This window comes from Herpailurus yagouaroundi, unplaced genomic scaffold (assembly GCF_014898765.1).
Source record: "Herpailurus yagouaroundi ecotype Mexico unplaced genomic scaffold, PumYag 163, whole genome shotgun sequence".
In the NCBI taxonomy this organism is placed as follows: domain Eukaryota; kingdom Metazoa; phylum Chordata; class Mammalia; order Carnivora; family Felidae; genus Herpailurus; species Herpailurus yagouaroundi.
The window spans coordinates 57312173-57329727 of NW_024412404.1; the positions used below are offsets into that span (position 1 = coordinate 57312173).

General features: G+C 39.2%; 1 protein-coding gene across 2 annotated transcripts in view; it reads left to right on the forward strand.

The window, feature by feature from the left end:
• The window catches only part of WDR11 (WD repeat domain 11), a 67726-nt gene that overhangs the window by 19427 nt on the left and 30744 nt on the right, over positions 1-17555 (forward strand). For both annotated transcript variants that reach the window (XM_040486629.1, XM_040486630.1), the window contains exons 11-12: positions 2426-2510; positions 15242-15348. In XM_040486629.1, coding sequence (XP_040342563.1) covers positions 2426-2510; positions 15242-15348 — 192 coding nt within the window. The remainder of the gene's footprint in view (positions 1-2425; positions 2511-15241; positions 15349-17555) is intronic.

Genomic DNA, 17555 nt, shown 5'->3' on the forward strand with positions numbered 1-17555 from the left:
TTTTTGTTAATGAATAACACAATCACAGCTAGTATTTTAATGATAGCAGTGCTCTTCATCTGGTATGAATTGTGTATGAAATGTTGTTTAAAGTGACTGTGGTCTCTCTAAAATAAGATTTGCCTTTTGGGTTGAAATTGCAAAGTTTTGTAGTATAGATAGAAAATTGGTCTGGGTTTCAACTTGCTGTCACATTAACTTATAGTAATGTGAGTAACCTAACTTCCTTTATAGAGGAAAGCAAATTTTAATTTGCTATTAAGTATGTAAGGTTAAAGTCCATTTCTCTATAATTTCAAAAAGTATATTCATTTGAAATTGTCAACATTTTTTCTTAAGAGGCTGTTGGTTGGCTTCTGGCTTTCACTCTGGGCCTGTAACACGATTTGTGATTTTTTTTTTTTATCCTAAAATGAAAACCTGACCCACAGTTATTTTGTTGCTAGGATGTCTCAGCGTCTCAGCTAACAGTTGACTTGTGAGTACTGAAGGCTCACTGGAGTAATTCTATTTGTCAGTGTTCTGATTTTCCCATTTTTCCTATCACTGTCTTCCAAAAGTGGTTTGCGTTTTAAGGTTTGGTAGTCTGTGTGTACATGTGTCCACATTTATGTAAATCAAATATTTAGTTTTTGCTTCAGAAACTATTAAGCCTCTTATAGAAATTTTAATTGGAATTTGTCAGTGTACATTATATGGACGTGCATGTACAGTGTCAGTATACCTAATTTGTGAAATAGGATTTGGTCAATTTCTTGGAGAAAATTACTTCTTGGCACAGCTAAATAATAAGAGCTGAGTCGGGATCTGAGATTTCTCTCTTTTTAAAATTTTTTTTTTTTACAACTTCTTTTAAGTTTATTTTTATTTATTTTGGGAGAGCGAGTGAGCAAGGGGGTGGGGGGGAGAGGGCGAGGGCAGAGAGAGGGAGACAGAATCTCAAGCAGACACTACGCTGTCACCACAGAGCCTGATGTGGGGCTCAAACTCACAAACCCGTGAGATCATGACCTGGGCTGAAATCAAGATTTGGATGCTTAACCGACTGAGACACCCAGGCGCCCCAGGATCTGAGATTTCTATTGTAGAAGAAGCTCTATTGTAGTGGTTATGTCGTGACAGTCAAGTCATTTATTGAGTTTAATACAATCACAAAGTAAAAGGAAAAAACCTAAAGAAGTGCCTAAGCTTTTGTAGAGTCACTCGGGGAAAAGAGGCAGAGTTCCACTGTGGAATATTCTTCCTCCTATAGCACTCCTAGAAGATTAGATCATAGGTTCGGCATCATCAAAACTTGCAGAATATAGAAATCATTTGATTATTAGAAGATCTGTTAATTGAAAGGTTTTAGTAATTTTTTGGATATTGTCTCAGCGCTAGAAGTGACTAATTATTGTGGAATAGATGATAAATGCACCCAAGTATGATAGTGTATTTTCCTAAAATAGTTTTATAAAATATTTAATGAAGCTTTATTCAGCAGGTGAGCTAAAATTGGAGCTTACCTAGCATTTTTACTTCTTTTATTATTATTATTCTGTTATTTCTACATTTGATTACTTTGCATGAATCCATTCATTTTTTTAAGTCATGTGCAGTGAGAAAGTGATTGGCCCACAAGTTATACTGTTGACTTTTCTGGCTTCATTTATAAAAACATTTTAAGGACTGAAACTTTACTTTTTTAAGTATGACCATGTCCCTTCAAATTAAATTTTAGACACACACACTACCTGAGACCATGAAAAGCATTAGGCATAATAATAACTATAAACCAAAATTACACTGATAACAGAAATAGTACTTAGTTTGTGCTAGGTACTATACTAAGTGTTTAAAATATGTCTTCTAATTTACTCTCCAGCACATAGATTTTCTATGGGAATAAGAACACAGATTAGTATAGGTAGGTGATCTGTAAGACTGTAAGACAGAGCCAGAGCTTGACCTCAGGCTTGTAATCCACAGTGAACCGCCATACTTGACCATCTCTATGATTTATGTAATGTAAAAGACAAAACAAAAAAATCTTTGTAAAGAAGAATGCAAAAGTCCTGCTTAATGAGTTCTGCTAGGTTGCCTTTTTGAGGACCAGCTATATAGTAAACACTCCAAATCTCAGAAAGTATGAGTTCTCATGTATAAAAAAGCTCAGCAAAATGCTTCTTCAAATCCTGTGTGTATTGAGTTAGAGTTTTGAAGTCCTTCTGTAAAAACCTATCCCTGGATTTAGGTAAGATTCAGACCACGTAAGATTTGTTAAGAAGAGAGAAGACAGAAAAATTAACTCTTTTCTTCACTCATCACTTGGGTTCCTTTTAGAAAAGGTAAATTTATAAAATGATGAAAATCTTGAGAAAAGGCTTGTTGGAAAGATCTGGAACTCCCATTAGATTAATACCCTTCTTTTACATCATTTCGATAGGTACAGGTAATGGTTCTGTCCTGGTGTACCATCTCACCAGTGGGCTGCTGCACAAAGAGTTAAGCGTCCACTCATGTGAAGTCAAGTGAGTATGTCGTTGTGACATTGACATCACAAATAATAAGAATACTGGAAAAAAGTTCTGGTAGAATTTTCTACATTGAATCCTCTGCAGAGGTGATTATTTGCCTGGAAACTTTGAACAGTGATTATTCAGGTTTAGAGTAATGGTTATGTTAATCAAGGCTGAGCACTAATTGTTTGCTTTGTGAAAGGGTATTATGCAGTGGGAAATTTTCTTTCTACCTTTTATGGCTGCATCTTATTTCTACAGTCTAGGATATCTTCTCACTAGATATCACTGCATTTCCTTGTTCATATTTCTATTATTTGTTTTTCATGTCTATAGAGATCCATCAGTAAGACTATTCCTGAAAAATTTGAATCAAGTTGTTTTAACTATTAACAAATCTGATTTGTTTTTTGTTTCAACACCATGAGGAAAGGACCAAACTGTATGGCATTTCTTCTTTCATTTTGAGAGGTGATGTGTTTTATGAGTTCTGTGCATTCAGAGATGTCTGAGGGAAGAAGGTTGCTTCCTGTTTTAATGTGCGCGCATTATCTGCTCTGTAGCTTTTTTTTTTTTTAATTTTTTTGGAAATGTTTGTTTCTGAGACAGAGACAGACAGAGCATGAGTGGGGGAGGGGCAGAGAGAGAGGAAGACACAGAATCTGAAGCAGGCTTCAGGCTCTGAGCTGTCAGCACAGACCCCGATGCAGGGCTCGAACTCACGAACCGTGAGATTGTCACTCAACCGACTGAGCCACCCAGGCGCCCAGATAGCTTCTTTTGTTGATGGCATGACTGCTTTTCTTTGCCCCAGCAAAGATGGATTGTGAAGTTATGCATGTATAATAAAAATTTATCACATTTCTACCATTTTTGATCTTTTAACAAACATAAGAAAGGCTATTTTCTGTCCTTTGTACTTTATATAATTATAGGTCTCACGCATATGTTAAAATTCATATGATCCCTTAGTGAACACGTTATTCTGACTAATTGTGTTTTCTGAATGGGGAAGGGTTAACCCTTTAAGTATCACAACTTCTGATTGTGATGGAAGTTCCAGAAAAGCTTACATTGCCTTCAAGTGTTGTTTGTGGTGCAGCCCAAATGACTGTTGGTTGCCACCTTATGCTGTGCCCTCCAGCAGCCCCTTAAATACCTTTCTGTGGAGTCGTAATGTCTTTAGAAATCACTAGGGTGTCGGGTGCAGTGACACAGGTCTGAGTTTGGCCCATTTCAGGCTCTTGTTCGTCTTTTCTTCTGGTAGACCTTTCTGCCTCTGCTAATACCTGCTCTCGCCCTTTCTTGTCTGCATTTCTTCTCTTGACATTCCCTTTCACCCTTGCCTTTGTGTAGTGTTTCCTTCTGTGGGTGACACCAGCCAGTCAGACTCTCCATTTAATCACAATGTGTTCTGAGGATTGTGTTAAGTGCTAATATTTTGCATGACCATTTCATTGTATCCCCACTACAACTTTATGTGGTAGGCACTATTTTTATTCCCATTTTACAGAAAAAACTCAGTATTGTAATGTATGAAACAGTAGATGGAATTTAACCTGGGCGTTTCAGGCTTCAGAACTGACCTTTATTTATAGTACATGGGCTACATCTCCAGCTAAAAAAATGCATGTAGCACACATTTTGGCAACAAGATAAAAATGTTGACTGATCTGGGATTCATATACCTGCTTCTGGAAAATCAGGTCATTTTCATTTTTTTCTGAACACCGAAATCTTTAATAAAGACTCAATAGCTAGTTTATCAGCAAGCTATTAGTTGTTTTTTTTTTTTTTTATAAAGCCATGGCAAACTAATTTTATCTCATTTTATTTATTTATTTATGTATTTTAATATTTATTTATTTTCTTTTTTTTTAATATGAAATTTATTGTCAAATTGGTTTCCATACAACACCCAGTGCTCATCCCAACAGGTGCCCTCCTCAATGCCCATCACCCACCCTCCCCTCCCTCCCACCCCCCATCAACCCTCAGTTCATTCTCAGTTTTTAAGAGTCTCTTATGGTTTGGCTCCCTCCCTCTCTAACATTATTTTCCCTTCCCCGCCCCCATGGTCTTCTGTTAAGTTTCTCAGGATCCACATAAGAGTGAAAGCATATGGTATCGTCTTTCTCTGTATGACTTATTTCACTGAGCATAACACTCTCCAGTTCCATCCGCGTTGCTACAAAAGGCCATATTTCATTCTTTCTCATTGCCACGTAGTACTCCATTGTGTATATAAACCACAATTTCTTTATCCATTCATCAGTTGATGGACATTTAGGCTCTTTTCATAATTTGGCTATTGTTGAGAGTGCTGCTGTAAACATTGGGGTACAAGTGCCCCTATGCATCAGCACTCCTGTATCCCTTGGGTAAATTCCTAGCAGTGCTACTGCTGGGTCATAGAGCAGGTCTATTTTTAATTTTTTGAGGAACCTCCACACTGTTTTCCAGAGTGGCCACGCCAGTTTGCATTCCCACCAACAGTGCAAGAGGGTTCCCGTTTCTCCACATCCTTCCAGCATCTATAGTCTCCTGATTTGTTCATTTTAGCCACTCTGACTGGCGTGAGGTGGTATTGCAGTCTGGTTTTGATTTGTATTTCCCTGATGAGGAGCGATGTTGAGCATCTTTTCATGTGCCTGTTGGCCATCCAGATGTCTTCTTTAGAGAAGTGTCTATTCATGTTTTCTGCCCATTTCTTCACTGGATTATTTGTTTTTCAGGTGTGGAGTTTGGTGGGCTCTTTGTAGATTTTGGATACTAGCCCTTTGTCCTATAACTCATTTGCAAATATCTTTTCCCATTCCACTGGCTGCCTTTTAGTTTTGTTGATTGTTTCCTTTGCTGTGCAGAAGCTTTTTATCTTCATGAGGTCCCAATAGTTCATTTTTGCTTTTAATTCCCTTGCTTTTGGGGATGTGTCAAGTAAGAAATTGCTGTGGCTGAGGTCAGAGAGGTTTTTTCCTGCTTTCTCCTCTAGGGTTTTGATGGTTTCCTGTCTCACATTCAGGTCCTTTATCCATTTTGAGTTTGTTTTGTGAATGGTGTAAGAAAGTGGTCTCGTTTCATCCTTCTGCATGTTGCTGTCCATTTCTCCCAGCACGATTTGTTAAAGAGACTATCTTTTTTCCATTGGATATTCTTTCCTGCTTTGTCAAAGATTAGTTGGCCATACTTTTGTGGGTCTAGTTCTGGGGTTTCTATTCTATTCCATTGGTCTATGTGTCTGTTTTTTGTGCTAATACCGTGCTGTCTTGATGATTCCAGCTTTGTAGTAGAGGCTAAAGTCTGGGATTGTGATGCCTCCTGCTTTGGTCTTCTTCAAAATTACTTTGGCTATTTGGGGCCTTTTGTGGTTCCATACAAATTTTAGGATTGCTTGTTCTAGCTTGGAGAAAAATGCTGGTGCAAGTTTGATTGGGATTGCATTGAATGTGTAGATAGCTTTGGGTAGTATTGACATTTTAGCAATATTTATTCTTCCAATCCATGAGCACGGAATGTTTTTCCATTTCCTTATATCTTCTTCAGTTTCCTTCATGAGCTTTCTATAGTTTTCAGCATACAGATCTTTTACATCTTTGGTTAGGTTTATTCCTAGGTATTTTATGCTTCTTGGTGCAATTGTGAATGGGATCAGTTTCTTTATTTGTCTTTCTATTGCTTCATTATTAGTGTATGAGAATGCAACTGATTTCTTTACATTGATTTTGTATCCTGCGACTTTGCTGAATTCATGTATCAGTTCTAGCAGACTTTTGGTGGAGTCTATCGGATTTTCCATGTATAATATCATGTCATCTGCAAAAAGTGACAGCTTAACTTCATCTTTGCCAATTTTGATGCCTTTGATTTCCTTTTGTTGTCTGATTGCTGATGTTAGAACTTCCAACACTGTGTTAAACAACAGCAGTGAGAGTGGACATCCCTGTCGTGTTCCTGATCTCAGGGAGAAAGCTCTGTTTTTCCCTATTGAGGATGATATTAGCTGTGGGCTTTTCTTAAATGACTTTTATGATGTTTAAGTATGTTCCTTCTACCCTGACTTTCTCGAGGGTTTTTATTAAGAAAGGATGCTGAGTTTGTCAAATGCTTTTTTCTGCATCGATTGACAGGATCATATGGTTCTTATCTTTTCTTTTATTAATGTGATGTATCGCACTGATTTGCGAATGTTGAACCAGCCCTGCAGCGCAGGAATGAATCCCACTTGATCATGGTGAATAATTCTTTCTATATGCTGTTGAATTCGATTTGCTAGTATCTTGAGAATTTTTGCATCCGTATTCATCAGGGATATTGGCCTGTAGTTCTCTTTTTTTGCTGGGTCTCTGTCTGGTTTAGGAATTAGAGTAATACTGGCTTCATAGAATGGGTCTGGAAGTTTTCCTTCCCTTTCTATTTTTTGGAACAGCTTGAGAAGGATACGTATTATCTCTGCTTTAAATGTCTGGTAGAATTCCCCTGGGAAGCCATCTGGTCCTGGACTCTTACTTGTTGGGAGATTTTTGATAACTGATTCAATTTCTTCGCTGGTTATGGGTCTGTTTAAGCTTTCTATTTCGTCCTGTGTGAGTTTTGGAAGTGTGTGGGTGTTTAGGAATTTGTCCATTTCTTCCAGGTTGTCTAGTTTGTTGGCATATAGTTTTTCATAGTATTCCCAGATAATTGCTTGTATTTCTGAGGGATTGGTTGTAATAATTCCATTTTCATTCATGATTTTATCTTTTTGGGTCATCTCCCTTTTCTTTTTGAGAAGCCTGGCTAGAGGTTTATCAATTTTATTTATTTTTTCAAAAAACCAACTCTTGGTTTCATTGATGTGTTCTACAGTTTTTTTAGATTCTATATTGTTTATTTCTGCTCTGATCTTTATTATTTCTCTTCTTCTGCTGGGTTTGGGGTGTCTCTGCTGTTCTGCTTCTATTTCCTTTAGGTGTGCTGTTAGATTTTGTATTTGGGATTTTTCTTGTTTCTTGAGATAGGCCTGGATTGCAATGTATTTTCCTCTCAGGACTGCCTTTGCTGCCTCCCAAAGCGTTTGGATTGTTGTATTTTCATTTTCATTTGTTTCCATATATTTTTTAATTTCTTCTCTAATTGCCTGGTTGACCCATTCATTCTTTAGTAGGGTGTTCTTTAACCTCCATGCTTTTGGAGGTTTTCCAGACTTTTTCCTGTGGTTGATTTCAAGCTTCATAGCATTGTGGTCTGAAAGTATGCATGGTATGATCTCAATTCTTGTATACTTATGAAGGGCTGTTTTGTGACCCAGTATGTGATGTATCTTGGAGAATGTTCCGTGTGCACTCGAGAATAAAGTATATTCTGTTGCTTTGGGATGCAGAGTTCTAAATAATCTGTCAAGTCAATCTGATCCAATGTATCATTCAGGGCCCTTGTTTCTTTATTGATCCTGTGTCTAGATGATCTATTCATTGTTGTAAGTGGAGTATTAAAGTCTCCTGCAATTACCACATTCTTATCAATAAGGTTGCTTATGTTTGTGATTAACTGTTTTATATATTTGGGGGCTCCCGTATTCGGCGCATAGACATTTGTAATTGTTAGCTCTTCCTGATGGATAGACCCCGTAATTATTATATAATGCCCTTCTTCATCTCTTGTTACAGCCTTTAATTGAAAGTCTAGTTTGTCTGATATAAGTATCTGATATAAGCTACTCCAGCTTTCTTTTGACTTCCAGTAGCATGATAGATAGTTCTCCATCCCCTCACTTTCAATCTTAAGGTGCCCTCAGGTCTAAAATGAGTCTCTTGTAGACAGAAAATAGATGGGTCTTGTTTTTTTATCCATTCTGATACCCTATGTCTTTTGGTTGGAGCATTTAGTCCGTTTACATTCAGTGTCATTATAGAAAGATACGGATTTAGAGTCATTGTGATGTCTGTAGGTTTCATGCTTGTAGTGATGTCTCTGGTACTTTGTCTCACAGGATCCCCCTTAGGATCTCTTATAGGGCTGGTTTAGTGGTGATGAATTCCTTCAGTTTTTATTTGTTTGGGAAGACCTTTATCTCTCCTTCTATTCTAAATGACAGACTTGCTGGATAAAGGATTCTTGGCTGCATATTTTTTCTGTTCATCACATTGAAGATCTCCTGCCATTCCTTTCTGGCCTGCCAAGTTTCGGTAGATAGATCCATCACTAGTCTCATTGGTCTCCCTTTATACGTTAGAGCCTGTTTATCCCTAGCTGCTTTCAGAATTTTCTCTTTATCCTTGTATTTTGCCATTTTCACTATGATATGTCATGCAGAAGATCGATTCAAGTCATGTCTGAAGGGAGTTCTCTGTGCCTCTTGAATTTCAGTGCCGTTTTCCTTCCCAGATTAGGGAAGTTCTCAGCTATGATTTCTTCAAGTACACCTTCAGCACCTTTCCCTCTCTCTTCCTCCTCTGGAATCCCAATTATGCGTATATTATTGCATTTTATCACATCATTTAGTTCTCTAATTCTCCCCTCATACTCCTGGATTTTTTTATCTCTCTTTTTCTCACCTTCGTCTTTTTCCATAATTTTATCTTCTAATTCACCTATTCTCTCCTGTGCCTCTTTAATCCGAGCTGTGGTCACCTCCATTTTATTTTGCAGCTCATTTATAGCATTTTTAGCTCCTCCTTTCTGTTTCTTAGTCCCTTGATCTCTGTAGCAATAGATTCTCTGCTGTCCTCTATACTTTTTTCAAGCCCAGCGATTAATTTTATGACTATTATTTTAAATTCATTTTCTGGGGGCGCCTGAGTGGTGCAGTCGGTTAAGCGTCCGACTTCAGCCAGGTCACGATCTCGCGGTCCGGGAGTTTGAGCCCCGCGTCAGGCTCTGGGCTGATGGCTCAGAGCCTGGAGCCTATTTCCGATTCTGTGTCTCCCTCTCTCTCTGCCCCTCCCCCGTTCATGCTCTGTCTCTCTCTGTCCCAAAAATAAATAAACGTTGAAAAAAAAATTAAAAAAAAAATAAATAAATAAATTCATTTTCTGTTACATTGCTTAAATCGTTTTTGATCAGTTCGTTAGCTGTCGCTACTTCCTGGAGTTTCTTTTGAGGAGAATTCTTCTGTTTCGTCATTTTGGATAGTCCCTGGAGTGGCGCGGAACTGCAGGGCTCTTCCTCTATGCTGTCTGGAGTTACTTGCATTGGTGGGCGGGGCCGCAATCAGACCTGATGTCTGTCCCCAGCCCACTGCTGGGGCCACAGTCTGACTGGTGTGTACCTTAGCTTCCCCTCTCCCAGAGACAGGACTCACTGTGGAGTGGTGTGGCCCCTGTCTGGGCTACTTGCACACTGCCAGACTTGTGGTGCTGCTTGGATGGGATCTGGCGTATTAGCCGGGGTGGATCTGCAAGGTGCACAGGGGCAGGAGGGGCAGGCTCAGCTCACTTTGCCTATGGTGGTCCGCTGCGGGAGGGGCCCTGCGGCACCAGGAGGGAGGCAGACCCGTCGGAGGGATCAAGCTATTAGTTTTAAACGAGATTTGTTATCCTGGATTAGTCATGTGGTATATGTCACTAAGTACATGACTTACACATGATGTGATAATGTTTGTTATTGAGTGATGCTGAATTATAAAGTGTTACTTGGAATACCAAATAATGGATGTGTTACTCAGGCTGATTTGTGAATGATCACACAAATGTGCTCCATTTTTTTTAAGTTTATTTATTTTGAGAGAGAGAGCTCGAGCATGGGAGGAGCAGAGAGAGAGGGAGAGAGAAAATCCCGAGTAGGCTCCATGCTGTCAGTGCAGAGCCCCCATGTGGGGCTCAGTCCCACATAATCTCAGCCGAAATCAAGAGTCAGTCGCTTAACTGACTGAGCCACCCAGACACCCCTCCATTTTTTAATATGAATTTTCCTTTTTAATTGCCGTTTTGAAAATAACTCACATTTTATATCCGGAGATCACGTGCAGGAGGATGCTAAAATCCTTCCATCTTTGTGTTTCTGTTAATGCAATTATAGTATTACAGTTAAAAACCATTATGAAAATTTCACACATGTGTTGTAAAAATTGCTGAACTTATTAGCAATAAACTTAATAATTCTAGATATTCATATGCACATTTAGGCCAACTTTTAGAAAGTTGTTTTTACTTTGTACTAAATGTGTTTTAAAAACCACTTGCTCTTACAAAACTTGAATCTTATGCACACACACGGGCAGGGAGGGACTGCCTAACTGCAGGTAGTTGTTTGTGTGCTGTTTTAAAGCCATGATGTTTGGGGCGCCTGGGTGGCTCAGTCGGTTAAGCATCCAACTTCAGCTCAGGTCATGATCTCACGGTTCGTGAGTTCAAACCCCGCATCAGGCTCTGTGTTGAAAGCTTGAAGCCTGGAGCCTGCTTCAGATTCTGTGTCCCCCTCTCTCTCTGCCCCACCCCTGCTTGTGTTCTCTCTCTGTCTTTCAAAAATGAATAAACATAAAAAAAAATTAAAGCCATGATGTTTTAGCCAGTTATGCTTTACTGATAGGTACTGAGCATCTTCTGTATTCCTGTAAACAAAACCTTGATGCTTATGTCCAGGGGAGGAATTTAGATTACCGGTTTGTGCCTTTGTCCAGTAGGCTACATTTATAATAATAAAGCACAATACCATTTTCAGTGTCAAAACTTATTACAGCAGCGGTTTATATGACTTTCAGAACGTTGACTGACTATTACTTTGAGCAAATTGAGTGATTTTTGGAAAGTAAAATAATAATCTCTGTTTTGTCTGTAATTTTGCACAAGTTAGTTTCTTGGCATTGTGGAAGTTCAAGGCCTTCCCGAGGTGGGTGTCCCCCACCCCCCGTGACTGCCAGTCACCTAAGTGTCAAGAAGTAGCCTCTGCAGCAGGCCCGGGAGAACCCCAGATACCTGGTGACAGAGTCTACGGTTACAGTTGTTCGCTGGTTAATCCCAGCAGAACCATCCTAGATTGAGTCAGAAAGTGAACTGCTCTTCTTAGGAGTTTTTAATAGAGCTCAGTGTGTAATTAAACCCAGACAGCAACTTTCTAATCCTGAGAGCAGTGTGGTGCTCGCTATTGTTTGACGAGAGTTTTCATTCTTCTCTGTTGAGAAATAATCCCGCCCTTATCTAGTTTTCTTTGAAGTCCAACTTGATTTTTATTTTCTTCAGTTGGTCAGTAGGAATCAGATAGAAAAGCTGCTGCTGGACTCTGCTGAAAGGCAACAAGCTCACAGTGCTTGATTACGAGTAAGCAGCCACTCCGTGTTCTCTTCTACGCTCAGCACTGGGATGTCTTGTAAACAGTGGGGAAAACAGGCCGAATGCGTGTGGTACAGTAATAAGGAGGAACACTGGCTTTCCTCGGATATCCTTCATTTAATCCGACAGAACGGACTGAGTGCCTGTCACATGGAGAGGCATGGTGTGGTGCCTCCCTTCAAAGAGTACAACCCAGGGCAGTGTCTCTCAGCCAGTGGCACTATTTCCTCAAGTTGTTTAGACTTTCAGGCAGCACCCTGTTTGCCCTCTGGGTCTCGGCAGGCCCCAGAGACCAGATTCTGTGTGATTCTTACAAGCTTCTGTGGAACTCCGTCCCGCTGTCTTTTGTAATAAGGAATCGAGAACACACTTATGTAATGGTCTTTTTTTCCGCTAGATCATAAGCTCCAGAAGGCCCGACTCATGTCACAGCAGTACTCTCAGCACCTAGCACAGTCATGGGTACACACTGGGTACTTCATAGGTACCTCTGTAAAAATAATGAATGAAGAAGGGGGACCGGGATTCTTGGTGTCCAGAGGTCGTGGCATCACTGCGGGAGCATAGGTGTTCAGATAACCAGCAACGAGCCTTGGAGAGTGTGTCTTAGGTTTGTCGGTGAACAGATCTGCTCAAAGCTGACAAAGCACCGTAAGTCCAAGATGATTTCTCACTTCTTTTGTTCACTCTAAGTAGAAACTTAATGAGTACTGTGACATGTTAGAGAAGGGAAAGAGAAGCATGAGACAATGAGGCTTTTCAGTGAATGATTAACCAAATTTATATTGTATTCGGTATAGGTGTGGTTTGAGTTTAGTAAATGAGGATTCACGAAGAAAATAGGGCTTGACTTAGATCTGGAAATAACCCAGCCAGCCTCTATGACCTTGTAACCAAGGTAGGGCAGTAGTGCAAAATTTCTCCTTCTCCTTCTTATGATTCTGACCGTGCACTTGTCCTGTGGCTCCCCACCTGCCCCCACCTCCATTCTCTATAAGCCATGGTGATAGCACTCTGCAGATGATGTCAGTGGGAGAAACTGTGGATTCACCTCCTGTCAGTCCCCATAAAGGAGGCTTCCAGGCCTCTGGTTGACAGGTTGCTGTCTTCTTGTTTCTTTGAGATTTTTCTTTTGTGCTTTTCTCTAATTAATAAACCATTTGGAACTGCAAGCCGCTTCCAAATCTAACAGCTAAGTTCAAATTGTTTGCTTCAGGAACTTCTGCCTCCTAGCCAACTAGGAAATTTGATGAAATTCTTCAGTGTACCCAACTTTAAAAGCAGTCTGGCTCAGAATATTTGTTTTTTTTACAATTTTTTACAATTTTTTAAAATTTAAATCCAAGTTAGTTGACATATAGTGTAGTAATGATTTTAGGAATAGAATTTAGTGATTCATCACTTACATATAACACCCAGTGCTTGTCCCAACAAGTGTCCTCCTTAATGCCCCCTGCCCATTTAGCCCATCCCCCCACCCATCACCCCGCCAGCAACCTTCAGTTTGTTCTCTGTATTTAAGAGTGTCTTATGGTTTGTCTCCCTCTCTGTTTTTATATTATTTTTGCTTCCCTTTCCTTATGTTCATCTGTTTTATAGCTTAAACTCCACTTATGAGTGAAATCATAACGATCTTTTTATTTCTTATTTTATCTTATCTTATCTTATTTATTGTCTTATTTTATTTAGCATAATACACGCTGTTCCATCCACATAGTTGCAAATGGCAAGGTTTCATTCTCTTTGATCGCCGAGTAATATTCCACTGTTATATATACCACATCTTCTTTATCCATTCATCAGTTGATGGACATTTGGGCTCTTTCCATACTTTGGCTATTGTCGATAGTGCTGCTATAAACATGGGGTGCATGTGCCCATTTGAATCAGCACACCTGTATCCTTTGGATAAATACCTAGTAGTGCAATTGCTGGGTCGTAGGGTAGTTCTATTTTTAATTTTTGAGGAACCTCCATACTGTTTTCCAGAGTGGCTGCACCAGTTTGCATTCCCACCAGTAGTGCAAAAGGGTTCCTTTTTCTCTGCATCCTTGCCAACACCTGTTTTTTCCTGAATTGTTAATTTTAGCCATTCTGACGGGTGTGAGGTGGTATCTCATTGTGGTTTTGATTTGTATTTCCCTGATGGTGAGTGATGTTGAGCATTTTTTCATGTGTCTGTTAGCCATCTGGATGTCTTCTTTGGAAAACTGTCTATTCATGTGTTTTGCCCATTTCTTCCCTGGATTATTTGTTTTTTAGGTATTGAGTTTGATAAGTTCTTTATAGATTTTTAGATACTAACCAATTTGCAAATATATTCTCCCCTTCTGTCAATTGCCTCTTAGCTTCGCTGATTGTTTCCTTTGCTGTGCAGAAGCTTTTTATCTTGGGGTCCCAGTAGTTCATTTTTGCTTTTATTTCTCTTACCTCTGGAGACATGCCAAGTAAGAAATTGCTGCAGCCGAGGTCAGAGAGGTTGTTGCCTGTTTTCTCCTCTAGGATGTTGATGGCTTCCTGTCTTATGTTTAGGTCTTTCATCCATTTTGAGTTTATTTTTGTGTATGGTGTAAAAAAGTGGTCCAGTTTCATTCTTCTGCATGTCGCTGTCTAGTTTTCGCAACACCATTTACGGAAGACGCTGTCCTTTTTTCCAGTGGATATTCTTCCCTGCTTTGTCAGAGATTAGTTGGCCATATGTTTGTGGATCCATTTCTGGGTTCTCTGTTCTGTTCCATTGATCTATGTGTCTGTTTTTGTACCAGTACCATGCTGTCTTGATGATTACAGTGTTGTAATACAGCTTGAAGTCCGAAGTTGTGATGCCTTAGGCTTTGGTTTTCTTTTTCAGGATTGCTTTGGCTATTTGGGGTCTTTCTGATTCCATACAAATTTTAGGATTGTTTGTTCTAGCCCTATGAAAGAATGCTGGTGTTAACTTTGATAGAGATTGCTCAGAATATTTCCGTACCACTCTTTCTTAAGCAGTGGAATTCTTGCAAATTACTGTGATAAGTGACTCTCTCCTTTGCCATATTTTAATAGTCATTTTAATGCTGCTATGAATCCTGGTAACTGAACTATCTTATCATTTCATTTGGAGATAAAGTTTTAATTGGAAATAATTTCACATATATTGGAAATGTATGGTAATTAGGCTCAAATGAAAGGTCATGTTAATATTATTCCTTTTTATTTTTTAACGTTTATTTATTTTTGAGAGAGAGAGCGAAAGCAGGGCAGGGGGCTGGGGGAACAGGCAGAGAGAGAGGGAGACACAAAATCCGAAGCAGGCTCCAGGCTCTGAGCTGTTAGCACAGACAGAGCCTGACCTGGGGCTCAGGCTCACAAACCGTGAGGTGAACCAACTGACCTGAGATGAACCAAGTGACCCACCCAGGCGCCCCTAATATTACTATTTTTTAATTAACTTGAAAATTTAGGTCTTAGGAACAAAAAAGGTTATTTCACTAAACTTTATTTAATTTCTCACTTTAGGGGTATCGAATGGACAAGTTTGACTGGTTTTCTTTCCTTTGCTACGTCAACACCGAACAATATGGGATTAGTGAGAAATGAACTTCAGCTGGTTGATCTTCCAACAGGTTTGTGTATTTAGTCTATTGAAAGATTGAAAATGGTTTTTCATACTGATCAAAGATGTTGCTATTTATAAAACATGTTCCAAAAAAGTTTCTTTCAACTTGGAGTTTTTTTCTTGTATTCTGTATTTGTATATTCATTTTGTTGTTGTTTTGTCTGTAGTAATTGCCCTAGAAAGACTTGTTTGTATGCAAATTATGTTAACATAAATGCATGGTAAATGACATACCATTAGCCTCAACAGACAAATTCATAATTAAATACGGTATCAGTTATACTTTTAAGTACATTGTTATAGATAACCAGAAATACAGTTTTATTTTTTTTAATTTTTTTAATGTTTTATTGATTTTTGAAGGAGAGAGAGAGTATGAGTGGGGGAGGGGCAGAGAGAGAGACAGAGAGACAGAGACAGAGATAGACAGACAGACAGAATCTGAAGCAGGCTCCAGGCTCTGAGCTGTCAGCACAGAGCCCGACGTGGGGCTTGAACTCACAGACTGCAAGATCATGACCTGAGCCAAAGTCGGACGCTCAACCGACTGAGCCACCCACGTGCCCCCAGAAGTACAGTTTTAAAATAAATCTTTGTATTAGGCTTTATTAGATTCTTTTTTATAACTTTTGGCCCTTGTAGGAAAACCTTTATAAATTTGTAGGTAAGGATTGTTGTTAAGTGCTCATATTTAAAACTTTTGGTAGTCTCTGGCTGACTGAATAGGGAAATTTGGGAGTTTAAAGACTACAATAGGAAACATTCCAGTAAAGTAACTTGTTCAGAATTGTTTAAAAACCTACAACCCAGTGAATCTCAAAATGAAGAACTTGAAGAAAGAATAAGGTGAGAGTTTCAAATTATGTTATGGCACATGCATGATTTCAAATAGAATTCTTAACAAAATAGTCCTGAGTTTCTTAAAATTTTTTTTTTTTCAACATTTATTTATTTTTGGGACAGAGAGAGACAGAGCATGAACGGGGGAGGGGCAGAGAGAGAGGGAGACACAGAATCGGAAACAGGCTCCAGGCTCTGAGCCATCAGCCCAGAGCCTGATGCGGGGCTCGAACTCACGGACTGCGAGATCGTGACCTGGCTGAAGTCGGACGCTTAACCGACTGCGCCACCCAGGCGCCCCGGTCCTGAGTTTCTTTAAAATGGTGTGGCAATGAGAATATATATGTAGATGGTTTAACCCTAAGATACGTATGTGTGTACATGTGTGTGCGGTAAATCAAGTATATGGTTGTTTCCTTGTATTTTCCGTATGTATCTCCAGGGTGTGGTTGTTCTTACTTATCAGAGTATGTTACTAAACCTCAGGGAATTAGCCCCGCTGGAATCAGTTCAGTGTTCTGGTCTCATTGGAAGTGGCCTGCCTAGTAAACCCTGCCCCCAGATTGGGGTTTCTCTAATTACATGGTAGCCTGGGGGTGAAATGCTGTTTTCTAGTGTCATTCATTTTTTTCCCATTTTTTCCCCCCGGTCAGCTCAAGTTCAAGACTGTTAGTTAACTTAAAATCTTTCTTTCACGTATTTATTTTTCACGAACAAATTTCTAAGTCATAGTTACTGACTTGCTTAAGTGGGATATTTGACTTCATAGATGATTGACTTTTTTAGTCTTGTCTTCTAAAGGAGGGCAGCAGACCAGCAGAGTCAGGAAAGGATGTGGGGTGTTTGGCAAATAAGAAGAGGGAGATCTCATTTGATGGCACTGGGGAGGAGGGAGGCATGCAGGCGTTCACTTGTCTTTGATTACTTTCTCTCTTTTGTTTAATGTAAATACAAATGTGAGAAAGTTATTAAAATATATTTGTTCCAACATAAAGTAGAATTTGCATTTTTTAATTACAGAAAACCACTTAGCTTCTTTGGCAGTTAACTAATTCTTATCATTCCCCAATTTCAGTGCTTAGAGAGCTTTTGACAGGAACATGTCAAAGTCTTTCAGTTGAGCTTTGTTCATGGGACAAGGAATCTTAAGTACCAATTTAGAGAGTGTTTTCCCCACTAGTTAGTTTTGTGAGCATGAAAATATTTATATTACTTTAAATATACCAGTAGTTTTTATAGTAGACAATTCCTTTACCATAAATGTGTTGAAACTTTAGAAATTGATTTCTTAATTTCTAAAATATAACTGTAAGAAACCACCGAAGGTATTCAAAAAACTCTACAACAAATGAAAATATATTTGTATAGAATAGA